The sequence below is a fragment of the Chiloscyllium plagiosum genome, unplaced genomic scaffold (genome assembly GCF_037043375.1).
Source record: "Chiloscyllium plagiosum isolate Xiang-an unplaced genomic scaffold, Cpla_swu_hap1 HiC_scaffold_46, whole genome shotgun sequence".
In the NCBI taxonomy this organism is placed as follows: domain Eukaryota; kingdom Metazoa; phylum Chordata; class Chondrichthyes; order Orectolobiformes; family Hemiscylliidae; genus Chiloscyllium; species Chiloscyllium plagiosum.
In genome coordinates, this window is record NW_028270184.1 from 840,762 (window position 1) to 868,140 (window position 27,379).

At 43.6% G+C, this 27,379-nt stretch overlaps 1 protein-coding gene across 6 annotated transcripts in view; it reads left to right on the top strand.

The window, feature by feature from the left end:
* The window catches only part of mark2b (MAP/microtubule affinity-regulating kinase 2b), a 193,215-nt gene that overhangs the window by 41,979 nt on the left and 123,857 nt on the right, over window positions 1–27,379 (top strand). Inside the window, exon 1 of one of the 6 annotated variants that reach the window (XM_087983804.1) lies at window positions 26,094–26,617. The exons of the other annotated variants lie outside the window; for them this stretch is intronic. Coding sequence (XP_087839930.1) covers window positions 26,612–26,617 — 6 coding nt within the window. The 5' untranslated portion in view covers window positions 26,094–26,611. Of the gene's footprint in view, window positions 1–26,093; window positions 26,618–27,379 lie in introns of those variants that run through there. 6 annotated transcript variants of the gene reach the window in all.

Here is a 27,379-nt window from a genome sequence, read left to right on the forward strand (position 1 = left end):
TTTTACACTCTGCAGGGTTTCTAATACCTCTTCCTTGTGAACCTCAATCCCACCTAGTCTAGTAGCCTGTATCTCAGTATTCTCTTCGACAACATTGTCGTTTTCTAGAGTGAATACTGTCGAAAAATATTCATTTCGTGCTTCCCCTATCTCCTCTGACTCCACACACAACTTCCCACTACTATCCTTGATTGGCCCTAATCTTACTCTCATCATTCTTTTATTCCTTAAATACCTATAGAAAGCCTTAGGGTTTACCCTGATCCTATCCACCAACAACTTCTCATGTTTCCTCTTGGCTCTTCTGAGCCCTCTCTTTAGGTCTTTCCTGGCTACCTTGTAACCCTCAAGCGCCCTAACTGAGCCTTCACATCTCATCCTAACATAAGCCGCCGCCTTCCTCTTGACCAGAGATTCCACTTCCTTCGTAAACCACGGCGCTGTACAGCTTCCTCCCTGCCTGACAGGTACATACTAATCGAGGACACACAGGAGCTTTTCCTTGAATAAGCTCCACATTTCTAATGTGCCCAACTCCTGCAGTTTCCTTCCCCATCCTATGTTTCCTAAATCTTGCCTAATTGCATGATGATTGCCTTTCCCCCAGCTGGAACTCTTGCCCAGTGGTATACACCTATCCCTTTCTATCACTAAAGTAAACATAACAGAATTGTGATCGCTATCACCAAAGTGCTCACCTACTTCCAAGTCTAACACCTGGCCAGGCTCATTACCCAGTACCAAATCTAATGTGGCTTCGCCCCTTGTTGGCCAGTCTACATTCTGGCCAACAAAGGGCAGGCAGCTCTCCTGCACACACTGGACAAAAACTGACCCATCTATAGTACTTGTACTGTAGTGTTCCCAGTCAATATTTGGAAAGTTGAAGTCCCCCATGACAACTACCCTGTCTCTCTCACTCCTATCGAGAATCATCTTTGCTATCCTTTCCCTGTACATCTCTGGAGCTATTCGGAGGCCTATAGAAAACTCCCAACAGGGTGACCTCTCCTTTTCTGTTTCTAACCTCGGCCCATACTACCTCAGTTGACAAGACCCTAAACATCCTTTCTGCAACTGTAATACTGTCCTTGACCAACAATGCCACACCTCCCCCACTTTTGCCATCTTCTCTGTTCTTACTAAACATCTAAATCCTGGAACTTGCAACAACCATTCCTGTCCCTGCTCTATCCATGTCTGCGAAATGGCCACAACATCGAAGTCCCAGGTACCAACCCATGCTGCAAATTCACCCACCTTATTTTAATGTTCCTGGTGTTGAAGTAGACACACTTCAAACCAAGTGCTTGCCGGTGCCATCTTGTGTCCCTGAAACTTGATTTCGGACCTCCCTACTCTCAACCTATGGTAAACCTTCTCTGAGCTGCCTCCAAAATATTTATACATTCTCTCTTAGACCAATACAGTTCATGGTAGTCCAGACTCTGTTTCACCAGTACCCTGTATGACTGAAGAATAGCCTTCCTCTTCTGTATCTCTGAAATCTGCAATCTCTCTTCATTTAAATAATGTACTTTTATTCTTGTTGTCAAAATGGGCACTTACACATTCAACCATATTGTACTCCATTTCTCAAATCTTGTCCATTCACTTACCTATCTGTGTCTTTTTGTAAACTCTTTCTGTCCTCCTTATGGTGTATTTTCCTCCCAATCTTTACCTCATCAAATTCCTTCTGCCCTTCATCTAAGTCATTTATGTAAATGGTAAGAATGCAGAAGCTCCATAACCATCCTGTGGGACTTCACTTGTTGCATCTTACCAAACTGAAAATGACCCATATATGCTTGCTGTCTGCTTCCTGTTCACAGGTCAAATTTTTATCCATACAAAAATGGGGTTACCTTCTACAGCATGTGCTTTTATTTTCCACAATATCATTTGTGGATCTGTATTAAATGACATACTGATTCTTCTTTTTCCCCCCCACCCCCATCCAGAGCACACATTACTTCCTCAAAAACTGCAGTAGGTTGGTTAAACAAGATTTCCTTGTTCCAGAATCATGTTGACTGTGCCTGATTACCTTGAACTTTTCCTTTATTTTTCATCTCATAATTATTTCATAATAGCTTCGAACATCTTCCCTGTGATATTGTGCTTTCTGTCTCCCTTTTTGAACAGAGTAATTAAGTTTGCTTTCTTACAAACTGATGTGACATTCCCAAATCCAGGAAATTTTGGAAAATTAAAACCAATGCAATAGCTTTCTCATTTGTCACTTCCTTTAAGACCTTGGGGTATAGTCTGTCAGGGCTTGAGCCTGCAGCTTTACAAGATCTTAGACAATAGACAATAGGTGCAGGAGTAGGCCATTCAGCCCTTCGAGCCTGCACCGCCATTCAATATGATCATGGCTGATCATTCCTAATCAGTATCCTGTTCCTGCCTTATCCCCATAACCCTTGATTCCACTATCCTTGAGAGCTCTATTCAACTCTTTCTTAAATGAATCCAGAGACTGGGCCTCCACTGCCCTCTGGGGCAGAGCATTCCACACAGCCACCACTCTCTGGGTGATGAAGCTTCTCCTCATCTGAGTTCTAAATGGTCTACCCTATATTTTTAAGCTGTGTCCTCTGGTTCGGCACTCCCCCATCAGCGGAAACATGTTTCCTGCTGCCAGAGTATCCAATCCTTTCATAATCTTATATGTCTCAATCAGATCCCCTCTCAGTCTTCTAAACTCAAGGGTATACAAGCCCAGTCGCTTCAGTCTTTCAGTGTAAGGTAATCCCGCCATTCTAGGAATTGACCTCGTGAACCTACGCTGCACTCCCTCAATAGCCAGAATGTCTTTCCTCAAATTTGGAGACCAGAACTGCACACACTACTCCAGGTGTGGTCTCACCAGGGCCCTGTACAGCTGCAGAAGCACCTCTTTGCTTCTCTACTCAATTCCTCTTGTTATGAAGACCTGCATGCTTGCCTTCATTGACTGGTATACAAGAACACCCAGATCTCTCTGTATTGCCCCTTTACCTAAATTGATTCCATTGAGTTAGTAAATTGCCTTCCTGTTCTTGCCATCAAAGTGGATAACCATACATTTATCTACATTAAATTGCATCTGCCATGCATCTGCCCACTCACCTAACTTGTCCAGGTCACCCTGTAATCTCCTAACATCCTCATCACATTTCACCCTGCCACCCAGCTTTGTATCATCAGCAAATTTGCTAATGTTATTGCTAATACCATCTTCTATATCATTAACATATATTGTAAAAAGCTGCGGTCCCAGCACGGATCCCTGCGGTACCCCATTGGTCACTGCCTGCCATTCCGAAATGGAGCCGTTTATCACTACCCTTTGTTTCCTATCAGCCAACCAATTTTCAATCCAATCTAGTACTTTGCCCCCAATACCATGCGCCCTAATTTTACTCACTAACCTCCTGTGTGGGACTTTATCAAAAGCTTTCTGAAAGTCTACTGGATCTCCCTAGTCCATCTTCAGAGTTACATCCTCAAAAAATTCAAGAAGATTAGTCAAGCATGATTTCCCCTTCATAAATCCATGCTGATTCTGTCCTATCCTGTTACTACTGTCCAGATGTGCCGTAATTTCATCCTTTATAATAGACTCCAGCATCTTTCCTACCACTGAGGTCAGACTAACTGGTCTATAATTTCCTGCTTTCTTTCTCCCACCTTTCTTAAAAAGTGGTACAACATTAGCCACCCTCCAATCCTCTGGAACCGACCCCGAATCTATCGAACTCTGTAAAATAATCACCAACGCATCCACGATTTCCCGAGCCACCTCCTTCAGTACCCTGGGATGCAGACCATCAGGCCCCGGAGACTTATCAACCTTCAGACCTAGCAGTCCCTCCAACACCAAATCCTGGCAAATATAAATTCCCTTAAGTTCAGGTCCTTCAGCCACTGTTACCTCAGGGAGATTGCTTGTGTCTTCCCCAGTGAACACAGATCTGAAGTACCCATTTAATTCCTCTGCCATTTCTTTGTTCCTAGTAATATATTCCCCTGTTTCTGTCTTCAAGGGCCCAATTTTAGTCCTAACACATTTTTTGCCTTGCACATACCTAAAAAAGCTTTTACTATCGTCCTTTATATTATTGGCCAGTTTACCTTCGTACCTCATTTTTCATCTGCGTATTTCCTTCTTAGTAATCCTCTGTTGCTCTTTAAAAGCTTCCCAGTCCTCAGTTTTCCCACTTATCTTTGCTATGTTATACTTTTTCTCTTTTAACTTTATATGTTTCTTAACTTCCCTCCCTTTCTCCCCTTTCACACCCTGATATATAGTTAATTCTGGAATATTGTTTGTGTTCTCAATTAATTAATCCTGACATTAAGTAATCGTATCTTGTTGTATAACAATGGGTCTATAATAGCTTGCTTCCTGGTGGACTCCAGAACTTGTGGTTCTAAAAACTATCCTGAAAGCATTCTATGCACTCCTCATCTTACCCTTTGCACATTTGAATTTTTAAATCTGTATATAAATTCTCCTATAATTCTTGTGCTTTCATGAAAGGTTCCCATTATTTCTTCCTTTAGGCTCCACTTTACCATATGGTTATTGTCAGGGGCCTGTATACCACTCCCACGAGTGACTTCTTGTCTTTATCTTATCTCAACTCGAACCATTTCCACATCCTGGTTTGTTAAACTTGGACTCCTATTGTGCTAATATCACTAACTAACAAAGCCATCACTCCACCTTACGCTAGCTTCTTCTCCTTCCAAAATATTCCATATTCTACAGTATTCAGATCCCAATTCATGTCATGTTATAGCCACGTCTTTATAGAGGATGTTGGTGAGGCCTCTTCTGGAGTATTATGTCCAGTCTGATCGTCCTTTTATAGTAAGGATATTATTAAGCGAGAGAGGATTCAGAAGAGATTTACCAGGATGTTGCTGGGAATGAAGGTTTGATTTATAAGGAGAGGCTGGGACTCTTCACTGGAATGTAGGAGGTTGGTAGAGGTTTATAAAATCATGAGAAGTATAGATAAGGTGAATGGCAGGTGTCATTTCCCTAGGATGTGCGATTTCAAGATCAGGGGACACACCTTTAAGGTGAGAGGACAAAGTTTTTGCAAAAGGTATGAAGGTAGTTTGTCTTTTTGCACAGAGTGGTTCGTATGTGGAATGCATTTCCAAAAAAATTGGTGGATGCAGGTGCAGTCACAACATTTGAAAGGCATTTAGATAAGTACATGAATAAAAAATATTTTGGAGGGATATGGGCCAGCAGCAGATAGGTGGGACTAGTTTAGTTTGGGATTATGGTCAGTATGGACTTGTTGGACAGAATTCTTTGACTGTATGACTGTCTCTGTCATGGTTACCAAAGTGTACTTGCTCATTTCTGTTTGTGCTCTCAGTTCATGTTTTATTTCAAATGTTAAATGTCTTCAGGTAGAGAGATTTTAGTTTTCTTTTTGTTATTCTTTCTATAACCTCTTGCCTTCTCTGTTGATTTACTGGTAGATTTTGTATTTGCTTTCCCTTCCTGTCATGGTCTGTTAATTATTTCCCATATTAATACCTTGCTGTTGTGCCTTGTCACTACTCTTTGATTTACTGCACTTCCCAAATTTGATCCCTTGCACTCACTGTTTGGTTTAGTTCTACTACCTGAGTTACTTGGCTCACAAGAAAACTGACCCCAGCATGGTTCAAGTGGAGACCGTCCCATTGGTACCAGATTCCAGTTTGCTCAGTACTGGTTCCGGTTCTCATGAGCTGGATGCTTCGACTCCAGTCTTTAAACTTTGCATTAATCTCTCCAATCTGATCATCCCTAAATCAATTTGTTTCTGGCTCAGGTAATATTCGGGACATTATGACCTTTTTGGTTGTTCTTCATTTGGTGCCACATACTGACTATTCAAAAGCACCTCCTCTGTTCTCCACATGTCTTTGATGCCTACAGTGACTACAACACCATGGTCCTCTCCCTCCCACTGCAGATTTGTCCCCAGCCCTGAGCAGATGGGCTGAACCCCAAGCACTGGGTAGGCAACGTAACTGTCTGGACTTGCTGTTTTCTGTAAAGAATAGTGTCAACCCCTCTGACCATGTTGTTACATACTAACACACTTTTGCTCGCCCCACTTGAATGACTTCCTGTACCATGATACCAGAGTTTGATGGCTAATTCACCCTGCAGCCTCCGCTTCCAATCAAATAAGCAGAAAGAACCTCAAACCTGTTAGGCAGTTGCTGAGGCTTGTGCTGTCTTCTCTAGCCAACACACTTTCGCCTACTTATTACCATTCAGTTTTTCTTCTTTCCTGGCTTACTATCAACCATCCTTTTGTCTGCCTAAACTTACATTCTCTCTCAAACAAAAACAGAAATTGCTGGAGGAACTCAGCAGGTCTGGCAGCATCTGTGGAGAAAAAGCAGAGTTACTGTTTTGAGTCCAGTGATCCTCCTTCAGAACTGAAGATGTTGCTAGACTAGCTGAGTTTCTCCAGCAATTTCCATTTTGGTTGATGCCACTATGTACATGAAGCATCCTTTCCCAGCTGCTACATTGCCTGAGCTCCACAACCCCAGGATAGACTGAGACTTTATTGTATTTAGAGATTCATTTCCGCACTTTGCTCATTGCTAAAAGTTTTTGTTGTTAACCTGGATTTAAAAACTAAACTTACCTTGCTCCCTGTCTTCTGTTGTTTTATTGGTTCATAATTCACAGATCTTTGAGTCATTTTGGCACAGGTGAAGGCAGTTTGACCTATTGAGTATGTCCTAGTTATCTGTCCAACAATCTGGTCAGTCTTATTTCCCCACTCGATGCCAGTAGCCCAAAATCCATTTTCCCTAAATGTTCACCAGTTTCAGGCAGCAAGCCGAGGCGATTAGCACTCATTACTGCTCGACGCTCAGCAAGGCAGAATCCGAGGCGAGAGAAATGTATGAATTAAGAGCAGGAATTGGACCCTTAACTCCTTGAGCCTGTCTGCTATTTGTTAAGTTCATGGCTGATTGGACTATTTCACATTACTGCCTAACCCTGATAATCTTTGACTCAGTTGTTAATCAAGACTTTATTTGCATCGACCTTAAAGAATGCACAGTGAAGTTTGATTATCATTCTTTGATTGTCATTCCCATCAGAGACAGCAGTTCTGCCAGTAATGTGGTTGATATCTGGTGTGGAGGGAGGATACAGCAGTATACTGCAGGGAGATACCTGTTTTACATGTGATCATCGTGCCTCTGGGGCAAGACTTTGCTGTCTTTCTGGAAGAGATAGCGGTTTAGTTGGGGCACCTGTCATCTATATTGCACTGAAGAATGAGGCTGTCCCTTTAAAAGGAAAGAGTGCAAATTGGTTAAATGGTATTGGTTAGGTGTCAGAGTGAGTAAGAGTGTGTAGGTCAGCAGTCACTGGCTGTTTTATGGATTATCCCTGACTGTTTTTAGGTCTTTAATATGAGTCAGTTATTGCACGTTCCCCTCTAGATTCAAATCCCAACCCTTAACACTCCAGTGTAGTATTGAGGGAGCGCTATAGTGTCAGAGATGCCATCTCTATATGAGAGACATTGAACTGAAGCCCTGACTGTCCTGTCAGGTGAATGTAAGCAATCCTCTGGTAATCTTGAAAGAAAGGCTGTGGAGCTCTGACTGGTGGTCGGGCTGATATTTGTCTTTCATTGTCCCTCACAAAAGCTGATGACCTGTCATTATCCACTTGTTTGTAGGAACTTGCTTTGTCTAAATTGGCTGCTTTGGTTTCTATGTTTTACTGGTGACTGGACATTTGTAACTTGACAGCAAATGAAGTGCTTTGAGATGTCCCGTGCTCATGAGCGACATTGTATAAATGCATGTTTTTTTTCTGTACTCACACTGTGTCAACTTCCTGTACATTATTTTAGAGAACCCAGATAATAACTGGTTTGTGAGAAGTGAACTTTTATTGCTCATTTCAACACCTTTTGCTGAAATAGCACCAAGGAACTTGTCATACAGGGTTAACCAGCAGGATGAGAATAGTCCTGTGGGGACTGAGAGTCCATTCCAGTTTTCCCTGGAGGTCAAGTGGAGGCAAGCAATGGGAGGGAGCAGTGTTGAAATGTGTCTTGTCAGGCCCTGACTGAAAATAATAACCCACTTCCTGGTTCACGTTGTTGCACAAGATTATGTACATGCTTCTAGCCTAACAGTAAATCAATGCATCTGCTGGTAGACTCAGTGTATAGTATGTTTTGCTTTGTACTTTTTCTTACTTCGAGAATGGATTAAACTGCCCCTGCTTGCTTAGTGCTACCCTCCTGACAATAAACTGGGTGCACTAAAAATGACTCCCCTGGCTGGCATTCTTTCAACCATTGTTGGAATTCACTTTGTCCACTGCCCTACTTTTCTCTCCTGTGTTTCTTGGGGGTTTGCTTTGAGTTCTTGGCTGTTGTTGACAATGTTGTTTTATGGAATCATACTGGTCCCTCCCAGAATGTGTTCTGTTAGCAGTTCTTTTCATGCCCACACTGAATTTCTTCGTAACAAACCTGTTCGTTCAGGTTGAATTTACTTTCAAATTTATCCTTTTCCTTTCCTCTAATTTGGTAAATCTTTTCTCTTTAAGTATTTTACCAATTTCATTATGGAAGTTGTTGAATCTGCTGCAGCTGCCCTTTCAGGCAGAATGTTCCAGATCACTGTAATTCTTACTATGCTTTTATTAATGGCTCTCTTATTGGTTATCTTAAAACTGTGTCCCTCGGTTTGACACTTCCAGTTTCTCAGTATTGTCTGTGCTGTCTGCTTGTTGTTAGTCTATTTCCCATAGTAACTTCCTGATTAGTTGTGACTGCAGTCGGGACTGCTTTAAAAATTTACTGTATGTTTCTTTAGAATTAGAATCCCTTACAGCATGGAAGCAGGCCCTTCGGCCCGCAAGTCCATACCGACCTTCCAAAGAGTATCCTACCTAAAGCCATTCCCCATTACTCTACATTTACCCCTAACCTACACATCCCTGAACACTGAGACAATCTAGCATAGCTTTCTGAAGAAGGGCTCATGCCCGAAACGTCGATTCTCCTGTTCCTTGGATGCTACCTGGCCTGCTGTGCTTTTCCAGCAACACATTTTCAGCGACAATCTAGCATAGCCAATTCGCCTAACCTTCACATCTTTGGATTGTGGGAGGAAACTGGATCACCCAGAGGAAACCCATGCAGATACGGGGAGAATGTGTAAACTCCACACAGATGCCTGAGGCTGGAATCGAATTCGGGTCCCTGGCGCTGTGAGGCTGCAGTTCTGTACTACCTTCACTAATGCCACTGGCTTAGCTTCTTTTACCACATCTTTTCCCACCGCGCCTTTCTTTAATGACTGGCACTGTGACTTTACGTGTCCCACTTTACCACAGCAGAAACATGAGAAGCTTTTCACCTCCTTTCCACCCTCTTGGGCTTCTTTTTTATTCTGTGGTAAATTCTTATCAGTGCGATCTACTCTTGGTTTAGTAGTGTAGGATCTCCCTTTCTGCCAATTTCTATCCTTCACAGGACAAAATTAAAAGCTTGTCTTATGCACCAACATGTACTCGTCTGCTAATTCTGCTGTCCTTCTCACTTCATGAACTTTCTGTTCCTCCACACGAGTTCTTACCATGTGAGTTTTTAAAACTCTCCAGCAGAATAATCTCACTTAGAGTCTCAAACTTCTTATCTATTTTCAAAGCATGTACCCATCGATTAAAGCGACTACCTTTAATTCTTTCGAACTCAACATAAGTCTGACCTAGTTCCTTATTCGTGTTTCTGAACCATTGTCTATATGTTTCTGGTACCAATTCATAAGCAGTTAAAATAGCCTGTTTAACCGTCTTCATAATCTCTTGACACCTCATCTGACAGTGCAGCAAATACTTCACTAGCTATTAAACTGCCTACCAGTTTAGTCGGAACTAGCATTACCCTTAAATCCTTAGACCACTCCATCTACCTAGCCAATTTTTCAAATGAAATACAGAAGGCTTCAGCATTTAAAGGGATAAATATTGGTTTAGGACACTGGAAGAAGTCCCTTTCTCTCTCTGTGGGATATTTTATCTCCATTTGTAAGAATAAGCATTATTCATTAAAACGCAGCTCCTCTGAAAGTACAGCACTTCCTTAGTCCTGCACTGTTAGTGTCAGCCTGGATTATGTGCTGCAGATTCTAGACTGAGACTTAACTCTCAATTTTCGAATTTGAAGGCAGATGTTCTACCCACTGAACAATCGCTGACAGGGTGGTGGAGGTCACATGACCTTTGACCGTTTGTCTTTATATCCCGTTTGGATTTGAGAAGGGGGGGGGGACTTGGTGTCTATGACTCATTGTCACTAAAGGAGTGATTGGACATGATGTCTCTGGTTGTTGGGGTGAGACACCTGACTGTTCCAATCGATTGAGCAGTCTCTTTAGGAAGGAAGTTGGCATTGTATGAAGGGCTGGAGCAGCCCTGGGATTGAAGCAGTGTTGGAACACTGAGCTAACTGGAGGAAAGAGATAGGAGTCCTGAATGGAGAGTGAGAGTACTGGACAAGCGTTCAGCCATTGGAACGAAGAAGGATGACAGGTGACTTGATAGAAGTGTACAAGATGTTGAGCGGCATAGTTAAAGTGGATAGCCAGAGACTTTTTTTCCCATGGTGGAAATGTCTATCACGAGGGGGCGTAATTTTAAGGTAATCAGAGTAAGGTTTAGGGGAGATGTCAGAGGGAGGTTCTTTACAGAGTGGTGGTTGCATGGAATGTACTGCCAGCAGTGGTAGTAGAATCAGATGTGTTAGGAACGTTTAAGTGACTTTTGGATCAGCAACATGTAAGATGTGCACATGAAAGGTATGCCGGTTAGTCTGATCGTAGAGTAGGATAAAAGACTGGCACAACATCGAGGGACTGTACTGTGCTGTACTGTTCAATGTTCTTGTGTCTCATTGTTCATCCCGAATAGAGAAGGGTTTCAGAAATCCAAAATAACAAATTTTCCTGAACTTGAAAATGTGATTGATTCCAACTGAGAAGAGTAGACTGCCATCTTTCTCTGCTTCTGTACTGGTGAATGAAATGATGCTGAAGCTTCTAAATGGTTTTGTCTTAAAGAAGGTAACATGGGCTCCTGCCTGGCTAGCCTGACTGTAACTCCAGTCCTACAACAAGTAGTCAATTTTCAGTGCTTTCAGAAATTGGAAAACGAAGGCAGTGTAAAGCTCATCATCTCATTAGCCTAGCTGGAGATGGGAAGTAAATATAGCTTTGTGTACCTTTTTTGGGCACCCATGGAGGGGTTGAACAGCATAGTCACACTAAATTAGGGATTCTCATTCTGCTAAATTAGGCATTTCCCACAGTCACTTTATCAGCTACCTGGTCAGAGAGTTTGTGGTGATGATGCAGTGAGACTGGATGGTCGGTAAATAATCCTTTCTCAGTGTTGATGATGGTTACATCACTCAATTCTCCTATCCTGATTAGCATTCTTCGCCTGTTGGGACATATGCAGGGTATACCATGCTGTTTCAGTTACACAGACTGATAACTGCATCCCTCCTAATAGCTTGTATGCAGTTCCAATGGTAGGTGTAGGTGACACTGGCCACAACCTTGCCTAGAGTTAGGATTCATTTCGCAAGATGTGTGTGGGTGTGCAGTGATTACAGAGTGACGTGTGATTTGAAAGAGAGACTTGTATTCACACAGCAGACTTCAGTTCCGTGTGGAAAATGTCTCAAAGCTGATGACACCATGAATTACTTCAAAATGCAAAACAGGATTCTGCAAACCATTTATGAGGTAAGTAGTCAGTGCCTTTGGTTTATTTGTTGGATGGAGTGGGGAGAGGTTGATGGAGATTGGAATATTGGTCTGGACACCGACAGAACTCCTCATCTATAATCTTCCTGCGTAGGTGAGAATCCATTGGAGCCACTTGATCTGACAATTGGGGCTCTGCTTAATGTTGGGGAGGTATGGCATTCCCTGCTGTGTCATCGTTGTCCCAGATTGTACATTGGCTTCTTGCAGTGGCCATGAATCTATGTAGCACAGTGTTGTTTTCACATGTATTCTGACAATATTCAACTCTATCTCACCAACGCATCTCTCGGCGATTCCGCTGTGCCTAAATTATGAGACTGCTTGCTATTGTAGGATTTTATGGTGCTGTGGTAGTGTCCCTACCTCTGAGCCAGGAGCTTGAGTTCAATTCCCACCTGCTCATCAAAGTCCCATATTGAAATGCTGAAATGTCCTCTAATTAAATATTAGGAATATTCTTCTCAACATTGGTTCTGTATCTGACCTCAAAATGAGTCACTGATCTCGTTTTCTCACTTCACAATTTTTACCACACTGATATTGTTCAGCTTCACCCCTACCTCGGGTCATTGGCTGAAACCTTCACTCTTTCCTCCTTGATTTCTAGCTGTGACTAAACCACGCAGTATCCCCTATTACCTGTGTGCTCACTGACCTACATCAGTTCCTGGTCAAGCAATGTCTTGATTCTAAAATTCTAATCCCTACTTTCAAATCCTCTGTGTCCTCACTCCTCTCTATTTCTGTAACTTTCTACAGCACTTACGACACACCGAGAACTGTGCTTCTTCAACTCTGGCCTCTTGAGTATCCTCAATTTTAGTAGCCTCACTACTGACAAACGTGAATTCAGCTGCATGGGCTCTCAACTGTCAAAACTATTCTACTTCACTTTCCTTCTCTAAGATGCTCTCTCAAACTGACTACTTTGTCCAGGCTGTCTCTTTATGTGACATAGTATCATATTTTGTCTAATAGTGCTGCTGTGAATTGTCTTGGAATGTTTCATTATGTGAAGGGATGCTATATAATTATAAGTTATTCTTGTTGTTGTTGGACTGTGATCTGTATTTGGAGCTTCACCCTGCTGAATAGTTGCGCAAACAGGAAGGAAGAGATCACCAGTCGTGAGAGTACCTCATGCTTGCCTTTTAACATTTTCATCAGGAACTATTTCTGTGGCTTTTCACAGAGCAGGGATAAAAAGGAACTAGCAGGGATAAAAAGGAACATGCCAACGTTCACAGAAGCATGCTGTAAATGGTGCAGCTTCATCTACATGTTCCTCTGCTAACATGTATTCTTCCCCGGCTGTATCTTTCTGAATCTTCAATGTATCCAGGGGAAGAATTTGAATCCTAGAACTCCAGTGGGAATCAGTTTCTTGAGGGGAGGGAGCACTGTCAAGGGAAAGCAGGAACCAGGCCACAGATCTTTTAAATATTTTGATTCTCTGTCATATGCAGATGGCAGTTTGTCATCTCCACCTCTGGATTAATCACAGTGGGTTGTGCTGACAATGCCTGGTATGCTTTTCTGAATTGGAGTCATCGAGAACTGTCCAAGACACAACTCAAAGTGGCCTGTGATCAGCTAGACAACATAGACTGAATTCTGAGGGGCAGTTATGTGGATTGGCTAACATCTAGTTGGAAATGACGAGGTTGAGAGGAGTTTTAGGATTGTAAAGGAACTGAATTACATTGACCATCTTGAGTAGTTCAACGTTGTCTGTATAATAGATCGAGTGAACACAGTTTGTGCTTGAAAGGGGCAAATTGAAAGCTGAGCTGTCGAAGGAATATTTTGGTGACCAAGTGTTTAATATATGGAACAAATTCCCAAGAGAGACGGTGGAACCAGTTGGTATTGATTCTTTCAAATGTAAATTAAGTGAATTTCTTTCAGAAAATATTTTGGAAATTGGCTGGAGTAATTTGAAACCTGATTGTGTGAGAATAGAGTCAGCTAGAGAGGGAAAGGAAATTTTGGACCGATGATTCTCAAAGCTGTCCACTGCCTGGGGTTTTTCCTCGCTTCACATCGGTGTCTGTCGAAGACTCATTAATTGGACATTGTTTACTGAGCACTTCCGATATCATTGTATCAGGCAACTCTCAGGGTGACGAGAGATAAACTGGACAGGACTTTCACCTTTCAGCATCTACCCATTTGAATTGTTGGGACCAGACACATTGGTTTTACTGCAGGTCAGGTGGTCCTGGGCAACTTGGGTCATTTTTTCCCTCTAACATAGTTGATGAGTGGAAACGTAAACTGCACTTGTTCCTGTTTTTATAGGCTCTTGAGTGCAGTGATAGTGTCTCTACCTCTAAAATAGTTCAGTGAACAAGCAGTTAATGTATGGAACACAACAGCATTAAGTATTTCTCTAATATATTAATAATTTGCTCCAAGCTTCCCAACTTTCTGATTTTATTTTCCAACGTTCATTTGTAACTTCTCCATTTGTCCTATCTTTGGGCCATTCTCCATGTTCTTCCTTTGCTGAAGTGGTTATTCTGCACATTCCATCTGAAAGCAAACTATTGCCATTTGTGTGTAGCAATCTGGTTTAATGCTGTTGTTTCCCCCAGTTCCACAAGTTGCATCAGTAACTGTCAGGGGATCCCCCCGCCCCTGCCATGGAAAGGTGCTAACCTGCCTGCTGTTCTCTGCAGCAAGCATGGAGTTGGAAAACTATGTGTGCCCAATTAGGAGCAAGCTGCTGCTGGGCAGTAATGCACTCAGGATTTCAGCCTGATCTCAATCAAGATCATCTCCAGATCATCTCAGTCACGGAGCCAATGTTTCACTTGCTAATTTTCTGTATGTTTATTGAGGAGTCCCGTGCCAACTCATTGTCTGGCTGTGTCATAAATGCCTTGTTTTGGATATTGCATAGAAAAATTCACCTTATTTGTGTTATCTCCTCTGGCCCTCTGTGATCTTTGTGTTCCTCTGATTCTGGTCCCTTGAGTATTCCCTGATTTTAAATTGCTCCACCCGTCGGTGGCTGTGCTTCAGTTCTCTGAGCCCTATTTCCATTTCCAACATGCTTCTTGAAACCTCCTTCGACTGAGTTTTGTTCACTAACATAGGAACATATGAATTACGAGTAGGGATGGGCTGCTTGGCCTCTCAAGCCTGTCCCACCATCAATCAGACCATGGCTGATCTGATGACTCCATGTTCCTGCCAACTCCCAGTGAACTTTCACTCCCTTGCTTATGTGACTATACACTCATCCTTTTTACTTTGACTCAATGTTGATTTTTTTTTTAAAAGGCAGCTTGTTACACTTTAGTAACACGGATGATAGTAGCAGGAGTAGGTCATTCAACCCATTGAGCCCATTTTGCTATTCAACACGACCCTCTAGGAACTTTTGTTTGTTTCTTATATACAGAGACATAGAAGTAAGAGCATGGAAACGGGTCCTTCAACTCAACCTGTGCATGCTGACCAAGTTTCCTAAACTGAACTTGTCCCATTTGCCTGTGTTTGGCCCATATCCCTCTAAACCTTTCCTGTTCAGTGACTTGGTTGAGTGTTCCAGAGATTCACCACCCACTGAGTGAAGACCTATCTCTCCATCTCAGTCTGAAATGGCCTACCCTGTCCTCTGAGAGTGTGGCTCTGAGAGTGTGGCCCCTTGGCCAGGGGAAACATCATTCCTGCATCAGATTTCAATTGTATTCCCTTTCATTCTTCCAAACTGCTGGGAATACAGGCCCAATCTACTATTCACCAAGCTGTTTAATTCTTAAAGGACACAGCTGCTGGACTCAATCTGGTGTAAGTAGGTGAGAGAAGCAGTGGGGGGAAAAGGATCTTTACGCAAGCTAATCTGACAGTATTAAAATGAGTCTTCATGGCACAGTCCTTGTGGGGACATGGTCCCATCTTCTTGCCTTGGAAATATATCACCGTGCCTTCAGTATCACTGCATCAAAGTTCTGGAAGTCCCTCTCTTCCCACATTGGATTGCCTGTGGATTGCAGTGGTTCAAGAAGGTAGCTCACCTCCACCTTCTCCAGTGCAGTGGATGGGCAATAAATGAGGATCAAGTCAGTGAAACCCCAATACTCTGAGGAACAAATAGAAACAAACACAGATCGGATTCAATCACTTGTGCTGTTAGCTGACCTCAGCTGGTGTCTGGATGTATTGTGGGAATCAGACACAATTTCTGTTGCTCATCTCCATCCAGTCACCCTTGCTTTAAAGTGGCTATAGGGTGGCCAAGATAGAATTTTGCATTAAGTTTGAATGTGTAATACTTTATTCTGGAACTTGTAGCTTAAATCTCAAGATGAGAATTTATGAAGATCTTAAGGGCAAATTGGTTATGGTGCATTTGGAAGATACCCTAAAAGATTGGATGGCAGGCAGGCAGACAGTGTCTGGTATCAAGGGAATGAGATGAAGTGGAATTAGACTACAGATCAATAATCACATTGAATCACAAAACCAGCTCAAGGGGTTGAATGGACTCCTGTTCCCATGTAGAATCTGTGAATCATTCCTGTGATCTCTGGTCTGTCTAATTGTGTCTGATTAAAATCCCAGGCCTAGAGGGAGTGATATTTACCCTGATTCCTCTACTTTGCCTGTCGTCTTCAAAGGTTACTCTTTCTTCAGCTAATACATGCGTCAGACTTCATAAAAGACTAAAAATACATCTATCTGCGTGGTCTGTTATCACAGCATTGTCTGCAGAACACACACTGCCTACGTTCGAGCTGTGCCCCACTTGGTGTCTTCCTCTAGCAGCTGGCACACTAACCAGACCATTGCATTTTATTGATGACAGATTCAGATCTGTTTGATGGTAGTTACATGACTGAAGCCATGAGAATTGTCTTGTTTGTTAGACTCTGACTGAATATAAAAAACACAGAGCTCCTAATAGCTTAGCTGATCATTGTGCATCTGGTGTTCAGAACAGGAAAACTTTGCATTGTGAGTTTGCTGAGGTGGACAGCCTCAGTGACTCTGGTTTAGGAAGTGTTGAAATCTTGCCCTGGATTTGCTCTCCTGTTTGCTGTCAGCAAATGAAAATATCTGAATGTTTGTGCATTTATCTGAGCCATGTCTTTTGATTGAAGAATCTGTTAATTCTTTGCAGTCCAGAAGGATGATCACTTGCACAAGATGTTAGTGAGTGGTGAAAGTCTGCTGGCATTTTTCTCTATATGTCTTCAGGTGAGGTTAGAAGGCAGAGGGACCTCCATGCTGATTGCTGCTGTAAGATTTAGTCTCCTGAGCTTGGCTCATGGTGTGAGCTTTGTGGCTGTTGTTGGGGTTAATGTCTTTTTCCCATGTTTGAAGTGTTTTGATTTCTGCTCAGTGCATGTTCGCTGCTGTTCAGTGAGTTGAAGGAGGTGGTGATTCCAAGTTTAACTTCACTCAGCAGGGGAGCTCTCCCAGTGTCTTGGGCAATGCTTGTCCCTCAACCAACCTCAGTAATGCAGATGATCTGGTTCATTCTCATGTTGCTGTTTGTGGGTGCTTGCTGTGTACAAATTATATGCTACATTTCCTATATTACAGCAGTGACTAGATTTCAAAAAGTTCTTCACTGGTTATGGTGCTTTGGAATGGTGAGGACTTGAAAGTTGCAATATAAATGCAAATCTTTGAGGCAGCCAAGTTATTCTGTTGGATTCTGCTTGCCTGCCAAAAATCAGTTTTTGTTGAGCCCTGTTCTGCTGAAAGCTGGTAAATCAATGGTGCTGATAAGTTGCATCTGAGCATTTTAAAGGAGCCAATGAATGCACTGGTGGTCATCAAGCCCCAGATAGTTGGAAAGTTGTCAATGTCACTCACTTCAAAAAAAAAGAGACAAAATAAAAAAAGTCACTATGGGCCAGTTAGCATAAGGTCTGAAACGTTAATCTGTTATAACTGATGTAATAGCAGAGCATTTAGAAATGCATAATGTAATTGAGTATTGTCTACGTGGCTTCATGAAGAGGAAATAGTGCCTGACAAGTTTATTAGAATTCTTTAAGTTGGTAACAAATAGGATAGAGTCAAAAAGTGTGGTGCTGGAAAAGCACAGCCAGTCAAACAGCATCCGAAGAGCAGGAGAGCCGATGTTTTGAGTAGGAGCTGTTCAGGGGCATTATGCTCAACGTCGACTCTCCTCCTCAGGTGCTGCCTGACCAACTGTGCTTTTCCAGCACCACACTTTTTGACTCTGATCTCCAGCGTCTGCAATCCTCACTTTCTCCCAACAAGTAGGATAGATAAAGAGGACACAGTAGAATATATTTGCATTTCTAAAAAACCTTTGATAAGGGACCACTTCATAAGGTAAGAGAACATAGTATAGTCAGAATGGATAGACAACTTGCTAGCTATTAGAGTGAAGGTAATAGAAGACAGAGTTGGAATAAAGGTGGTGTCAGTAGCATGGCAGCCTGTAACTATTAGAATGCCACAGGGAGCATGCTCAGGGCCACGATTATGTACAGTATATATTAATGACTTGGATGGGTAATGTGCAAAAGACTGAGATACGTGTCACAAAAATAGGTGTGAAGGCAAGTAGAGAGGATGACATCGTCTGCATAGGGATATGGATAGGTTAAGTGTGCTGGCAGAAACTTGGCAGATAGAATATAATGTGGGAATCTGAGGTTTTGCATCATCACAAAAAGTTAATATTCTAGTTCATTGGGTAATAAGGAAGGCAAATGGACTGTTGGACTTTATTTCAGAGGGTATGGAATATAAAAATAGAGACAAAAAAACTGAAGGAAGACAAAAATAAGGAGGTTTTGCTAAAGCTATGCAAGGCATATTGTGGACATTTGGACCCCTTATCTAAGGAAAAGTGTAGTGACATTGCAGTCAGTCCAGAGAAGGTTCACCAAGTTGGAGGGCATGGAGGGATTTTCTTATGAGCGGAGGTTGAGTTGGGTACTCATTTTAGAAGCTTTGAAGAATGAGAGGAGACCTTGTTGAAATATGCAAGATTCTTAAGAGGTTTGGCAGGGTAGGTGTGAAAAAGATGCTTCCATTTGTGGAAGCCTGTAGGAACAGGAGGCAGGATCTCTATCTCTTTTCAGTATATTAGATTAGATTAGATTAGATTACATTACAGTGTGGAAACAGGCCCTTCGGCCCAACAAGTCCACACCGACCTGCCGAAGCGCAACCCACCCATACATTTACCCCTTACCTAACACTATGGGCAATTTAGCATGGCCAATTCACCTGACCTGCACATTTTTGGACTGTGGGAGGAAACCGGAGCACCCAGAGGAAACCCATGCAGACACGGGGAGAACATGCAAACTCCCCGCAGTCAGTCGCCTGAGGCGGGAATTGAACCCGGGTTTCTGGCGCTGTGAGGCAGCAGTGCTAGCCATTGTGCCACTGTGCCGCCCATAATGAATCTATGGAATTCATTACTGCAGAGGGGTGTTGAGACACGGTTGTTAAGTATATTAAAGGCTGAGATAGACAGATTTTTAATCAGTAAGGGGAATCAAGGGCTGTGGGGGAAAGGTAGGAAAGTGGAATTGAGAATGATCAGATCAGCCACAATCTCATTGGATGCAGACAATCAGGAGGCTGGAAAAATACAGCAAGCTAGGCAGCATCAGGAGGTGGAGAAGTTGACGTTTCAGGTATAACCGTTTTTCAGGAATGGAAGTGGGGTAGGAGCTGCAGAAAAAGGTGGGGGTGGTTATGGGAAAGATTATGGGTGTGGAGAGGGACGGAGTGGTGAGGTAGTGATAGGTAAATACAGGTAGTGGGTGCGATCTGATTAGTCAATAGGAGGAATGAATCCAGTTGGTAGCTGGAGGGAAGGATTGGTTGGAGGAATGGAAAAGAGGTGGCGAGCCTGGAAAGGGAGTCGGGGGATGGGTGGGAAGGTTATTTGAAATTGGAGAACTCCATGTTGAGTCCTGTGGGCGGTAGACTGCCCAGGTGGAAGATGAGGTGTCGTTCCTCCAGTTTGCGGTCTGATTCATTGTGGCAGTGGAGGAAACCGAGGATGGATATGCTGGAGAGGGAATGGGAAATGGAATTAAAATGGGCAGTTGGGAGGTGTTCAGGCTGGCTTTTATGGGCCTGGCTGAGACGCTCGGCGAAATGTGCCCTTAGTTTACGTTTAGTCCCACTGATTTAGAGAAGACCACGTTGGGAGCACTGGATATAGTAAACTAGATTGGAGGAGAGGCAGGTGAAGCCCTGTCTTACCTGGAAGGACTGTTTGGGGCCCTGAATAGAGGTGAGGGAGGTCACGTGCCAGCAGCTTTTGCATCTTGTACGGTTGCAGGAGAAGGTATCAGGGGCGTTGGTGGGGAGGGTGGCGTGAACCAGTGGTAGTGAAGGGAATGGTCCTTGCGGAAGGCAGAGAGGAATGGGGAGCGGAAGATGCTGTTGGTGGTGGGGTCTAGGTGGGATTAGCGGAAGTATTTAAAGATGATCTGTTGGATGTGTCGATGGGTGGGATGGAAAGTGAGGGCAAGGAGGACCCTGTCTTTATTATGTTTGGAGGGGGGAGGGTTTAGAGCAGTGTAGCAGGGAATGGAGAAGGTGCGGTGTAGGGCTGTCTAGATGACTAGGGTGGCATGGTGGTACTGCTGCCCCACAGTGTCAGGGACCTGGGTTCAATTTCCGCTTTGGGCAACTGTCTGTGTGGAGTTTACACATTCTCCCCCCGTGTCTGCGTGGGTTTCCTCTGGGTGCTCCGGTTTCCTCCCACAGTCCAAAGATGTGCAGCTTAGGTGAATTGGCCAGACTAAATTGCCCATAATGTTAGTGCATTAGTCAGGGGTAAATGGGTGGTTGATCTTCGGAGGGTCGGTGTGGACTTGTTGGGCCGAAGGGCCTGTTTCCACACTGTAGGTAATCTAATATCTAAAAGCACATTGTTTAAAATAGGTAGATAGCTGGGATGCTTGGGAGTGGAAGAGGAAGGTTGGAGGTAGGGAGGATCCTTTTGAGGGTGATTGGGAGTCTTTGTTGAAGGCGAAGGCATGGAGGTGGCAGAAGAAGAATGCCACGTCATGGTGGGCACAGAACTCGCTAAGGTGGGGGCAGAGGGGCACAAACATGAGCCCTTTATTGAAGACAGACCATTTGGCCTCAGAGTTGGAGATCGGGGGGTGGTGAATATGTGGCAAGGCTCAGGGGTTGGGTTTTGGAGTGATCTCGGGGCGGCTAAAGGAGTGGGGGGCGGGTAAGGGTGATAGTATGTGATGGGTGAGGGTTGGATGCAGTGTGGTGGGGGGAAGTAGTTGAGAGAGGGAAAGAAGAGTGGAATGGGGGATATTTTAGTTTGAGGGAAGGATCGGTTGGAGGAATAGAAGGGAGGAGGCTGGTTGGAAAGGGAGTTGGGGAATGGGTGGGACGGTTATTTGAAATTGGAGAACAGCGTTGAGTCCTCTAGGGCTATAGGCTGCCCAGACGGAAGATCACGTGTTGTCCCTAATGTTCTAAATGGATAGCAGAGGAGACTCGATGGACTCAATATAGCCTACTTCTGTTCCTGTTTCTTCTGGTTTTATGCTCCATAAGTGTACTGAACCATCCCTGGTAGGTACAGACTCTTGATCGTTCTCCTAGGTCTCGGGCTTCATGGAATGTATGGATTCAGGCTGATCCACCAGTTTTCCTGTCCCTTCTGCACCCTTGCTGTCGGTGATTTCCCTTCCCTGGGACAGGGGACTCTACTGAAACCCACCCAGTAAGAGATTGTGCTTGTGAGAGCCCCACCTAAAAACCAGGATCCCAAAAGAAGTGTAATCTGATCTTTTGTTTTTGCACGATGATTTTGATCTTACCCGGGAAGCATATACAAACACTCTTTCTCAAACCCAGGATGTGAGTGAATTGTTGTTGTGATCTATGGAGAAGATGTAAGCAATACATCTGTGAGATTTCTGAAGGATGATGTATGCTGACGAAAACCCAGTAACCATTAGCAACCTTAAGCATGTGTATGTCATTCCTCAACCTGTTTTGTAAACCAATTTTGTAGAAAATTGTTTTGCTCAGTGTATAGTTGAGTTGCCCACTCCACTGATGATGAGACTATATATAGCCCTGGTAACTCGGCCTAGTTTGAATTTCTTAGGACCTAGAGACTTGAAAGCATTGGCCTTGGTAATGCAGCAAATGATAAGCTGCTTTGATGACTTTGTGTTCCCTCCCCTCACAAAGGAACAGTTAACCAGGACAGTGGTCATACTCTGAAACTGGTCACCCATGTAGTAAAGATCACACTGATATGCCTGCACCTTGATTACAAATGTCAACCTCCACTAACTGCCAATTTTCAGACTGTAACTGCACACTCCTGCCATTGTTGATTGTATAGCACTTGTATTGTCCACATGTTGTGTCCATGTCTGATTTAGCATCAGTTCTCAGACTCTACCTCAGTGGAATTGTATGGATTCTACCACATAAACGCAGGCCATTCAGCCTGGTCATCCAGTCTGTATTGGCATTTCTAATGTAAACCTGTCTCTTCTCGTTCCACTAGCTGTCTCTATCCCAGCCTGACCACATATCTCTATATTCCTTTCTCTCACGTACTCCTCTCATTTCCTTTGGAAAACATCCAATCTGTTTGCTTCAGCCATTTCCTATGGGGGTGTGTTCTATGCTATAATGTGATATTTGGGTCTGACTGCTCATGTGGGAACTGGTGCTCGGGTAGTTGTTTTGTTTGAGGCTGCTGTTAATGGGACTGTGTAAAGGAGCCAGGGAGGAATCTTTGCCGCTATCCGAATGGAAGAGTATACATTTAAATTTGGAGCCTGATTCGGCAGCATTCCCTCTTGAATTGTTCAAGAGGAAAGTTTTAACAGCTTCCCTGCTGTTTTGGTGTTCCTCCTGTTTTATCCCTCCCTCTCTTCCCTGTGAGTATTGCCTTCCTTCATGGGATCGTGCCTGTGTTGCCAGTGGCTAAGCATTGTTGTTGAGAGTTGTGAGAGCAGGAGCAAACTGTGTCGGCTGGTCTCCGGAAACCACACAAAGACAAGCATCAATTATACAGGAAAGCTCCTCATCTTGTGGAGGTTAGTCTAGGGTGGATGCTACCGATGGCTAGTTTCCAAATGAGAATGATGGTGTATTGATTAGGAGTTGGGATGATCCTCTCCACTCTGTATAATGAAATTCAGTGCAGTGTTCCTGACTATTAGTCCCTGACATAGAATCATACAGCGCTGAAACAGACCTTTTGGCTAAATAGTTCATGCTAACCATGTTCCCAAACTAAACTGGTTCCACTTGCCTGTGTTTGGCCCATATCCCTACAAACCTTTCCTATTCATGTACTTATCCAAATGCCTTTTAAATGTTGTAACTACCTGCATTCACCATTTCCTATGGCAGTTCATTCCACACACAAACCACTCTGTAAAAACAGAAGTTGCCTCTCATGTCTTTATTAAAACTTTCTCCTCCCATCTTAAAAATATGCCCCCTGGTTTTGAACTCCCCCACTTTGGGGAAAAGACCCTTGTTATTCACCTTCTCAATGCCCTCATGATTTTATAAACCTCTGTCGGGTCACCCATCAACCTCCTGCACTCCAGTGAAAAATGTCCCAGCCTATCCAACCTTTCCTTATAATGCAAACATTCCTGGCAACATCCTGGTAAATCCTTTCTGAACCCTCTCCAACTTAATATCCTTCCTATAATAAGGTGACCAGAGAGCACATGGTACTCCAGAAGAAGCCTCACCAATGTGCTGTATAACCTCAACATAATGTCCCAACTCCTATGCTCAAAGTTCTGACCAATGAAGGCAAGTGTTCTAAACATCTTCTTAACCACCCTGTCAATCTTTGACACAAAATTCAACGAATTATGTACCTTAACCCCTTGGTCTTTCTGTTCTACAACACTACCCAGGACCCTACTATTAATTGTATAAGTCCTGCCCTTGTTTGTTTTACCTTGCATTTATCCAAATTAAACTCCATCTGCCACTCCTTGGCCCATTGACCTAATTTCTCAATGTCTCTTTGGAATCTTGGATAAGCTTCTCCACTGGCCGCTATACCACCAATGTTGGTGTCATCTGCAAACTTATTAACCATTCCTCCTATATTCTCATCCAAATCGTTTAAATAAATCATCTAACCTGACATAGATGTAGGTCCAGATGTGGGAGCTTGTGTGGTTCAGTGGTGTAGATTGAATTTCTGAGCTATGGGGCAGCTTAGTTGAAGAGGATTTGAACACCCTGCCTTGCCCTCCATCTCTCACCCAGTTGCCATGTAATTTCAAACTTCTGAAAGTGAATTGGAACGTTATCTGAAGTAGAAAGGATTTGCAAGGTTAGGGCAGATGAAGTGCAAGTCAGTGAACTGGTTTTGTGGAGAGTAGCTACAAATCCATGGGTCTTATGGTCTATAATTGTTCAATGGTTCTCATGTTTGATAAGAGAGTTTCAATGTACAGGCTTGGTTGAGGGTGTTTCTGGCGCGGCTCTGTCACTATGGGGTACTTTGGAAAGTGTTATCTTGGGAAATTCTGGCTGTAAAAATAGAGATTTGGTTTGTGCAAATCTGGGCTATCTGATAAATTAGCAATTGGAAGGATATTGGCTGTTCCTGTTCTGGCCAAGGTTGGATATTTCGGGACGTACCCCTGGAATGAAGCAATCAGCTTGACAGATGCATGTTGTGATGGTGACATTCAGTTCTGAAAGTTCTTTGTTAGCGGTCATCATTCAGATTAAAACTTCAAATGTTTTTTGTATTCCCCTTCTTGTCCATTTCTCATTCCCTTTCTTACCAAATTACTGTCTGTGCTTCAAATATCAATCACTTTCTAGAAGTTCAAAATAATTAGGATTAAAAGGGCATTCTAAGGTTGCTGATTCTCCCTTGACTGACCTCCATATGCAGCCAGGAGAAAGTGAGGACTGCAGATGTTGGACAGTCAGAGTCTAAACGTGTGGTGCTGGAAAAGCGCAACAGGTCAGGCAGCATCCGAAGAGTAGGAGAATTGACTCACTTTTCAACTCCGACTTCTGTGTACAGGCAGGTCATGGCATGGTGGGGTTACTGAATAGCAACTGATAGGTGGAAGTCTTACTGTTTCTGTCAATCTGCCTCTTGCCAGGTGCTGTCTCTCTGCCACGCTATCTCTGCCCCTCCCTCTCTCTATCTTTATCCCTCACTCTCTGACTTTCCCCTCTCTCCTTGCTGCCCCCTCACTTTGATGCCCAATCTGTCTCTGTCTACCCCCACCTGCTCCCTCTCTTCACTTCTCACTATCTCCTTCCTTCCCTGCTCCTCCCTCTCTCCTCTCCCTGCCGCTCCTCACAACCTCCCTCTCTTTCTGTGCTGCCCCCATTTCCCTGATAGTTTAACCTGAAGTTCTGGTCAGTAGCAAGATTTAGTCTTGCAGTGAATCGTTAAAAGACACACCTTGATGTTGATCTCTCTCATATAAACCCATGCGACCTCACTGACCACCACCACCATCCTTCCTTTGTCATGCCTTGGCTGATATCTGGCTGCCTAAAGTAGAGCTCCGCATCTCTAATGGTAAAAGAAGCAAAGGTGTACATTTGGAGAATGGCATTCATGACCATTTGCTGTCCCTGAACTTTGTAGCCAACCAAATTCTTTTGAGGAGTGCTCAGTCTTGTTCTGTAGAGGAAAAGATATGCCCCCATGCCCAATCAGTGCCAGTCTCGGAATGTGAGCAAAGGGCTAGCCTCTGTGGTGATGCCATTCCTGGTCAAACTGTGTGTGTGAGACCATCCACGAAAGGTCACTTTGGCGAAATACAGTTGTATTTGCACTGTTGAAGTTTTGGAGTAGTTTTGAAGAAATGCCGAGTTCCCCCTATCAGTCCTACCACAGCTTGAAGCACTCTGCCCTGCACCTCTGTTGGTATCTTGCCCCACTGTCCTATCACAGTCCTCCCCCCATCCCTCAGCAGTGTGTTGTTTATGTCCTGCCCCCTTCTCACTCCCAACCCTATTGACTGACCCTCTTTGTGGTTCCACCTGCCAAGTTGTGAATCTTTGAATGTTTTTTCCCCCATTATACAGGACTGGCAGTACCAGCCTTGATTTGAGTTCCGAAATGCCATGAGGAATGTTTGAAATTATCTGTAATGAAGTTTTGCATGCCTGTATGGTTCAGGCGGTGAATGAGTTAATGTTACACGTACTCCTCTTCCCCTGAATTTGTGCTCTCGGGCAGGTCTAAGTTCGACTCTTGGCACTTCCTGACAATCTTTACAACCTCTGTAGCACCCAGTGTACACTCTGCTTACAGCTTATCATCGCTCACAATCTCTAGAGTTCTGGGCTTTCGTATTGCCAAGGTGCCGAGTTTGAGCCGTGACCCCGTGACACTGGGAAATGATAAAACTTTCGGAGGCATTATTGCAGTTTGAAACTGAGCTCAGTGCCTCACCTTTCACAATGACGGTGAAAGCCTCAGTGATTTGCTGGTAATTGGATCCCGATCGCTTTGCTGGTGAAGTGGAACTTTCATGTTGGTTTCTGGACCTTTTGTACTTCCTGCACCTGTAGACGCGAAACGTTAACGTGTAATCCTGTGAGAAGTGTTTAACTAAAGGGCCGCACCTTTTCAGGGCAGCAGCCAGGATTGCAGTCTTTTACCTCTGAGATTCCACTGCCTGACTGGGGTGGGGCTGCTCTTAACTGCTTCGAGATTTCATCTTGTTTCACCTGAACTGTAAACACCGATTCTTTGGTCGTGGAACTAACCCTCGCGAAGGGCAAGAGAGAGACCCAACGCACAGACATGAAGGTAGGGTCCAGGAAGGCTGTTGGTGTTTGAAAGGCCTCTTCCCCAGATCAATACACTGTGGCCTTGTTTTTACAAAGTGGGACCTTCAATAGGCATTTGCCAACGAACCTTGCTGAGACTTCATGCTGATGAGGAAGTGATTTTGCGGTTTATCACAGGAGATTTTCACTTTCGTTCCTCTTTTCTTGGCCTTTTATCCTGAGGGACGGGATGTACATGTATTTGGAAAGGCAAGGACTGATTCGGGATAGTCAACATGGCTTTGTGTGTGGGAAATCATGTCTCACAAACTTGATTGAGTTTTTTGAAGAAGTAACAAAGATGATTGAGAGGGCAGAGTAGTAGATGTGATCTATATGGACTTCACTAAGGCGTTCGACAAGGTTCCCCATGGGAGACTGATTAGCAAGGTTAGATCTCATGGAATACAGGGAAAACTAGCCATTTGGATACAGAACTGGCCCAAAGATAGAAGACAGAGGGTGGTGGTGGAGGGTTGTTTTTCAGACTGGAGGCCTGTGACCAGTGGAGTGCCACAAGGATTGGTGCTGGGTCCTCTACTTTTTGTCATTTACATAAATGATTTGGATGTGAGAATAAGAGGTACAGTTAGTAAGTTTGCAGATGACACCAAAATTGGAGGTGTAGTGGACAGCGAAGAGGGTTACAACAGGATCTGGACCAGATGGGCCAATGGGCTGAGAAGTGGCAGATGGAGTTTAATTCAGATAAATGCGAGGTGCTGTATTTTGGGAAAGCAAA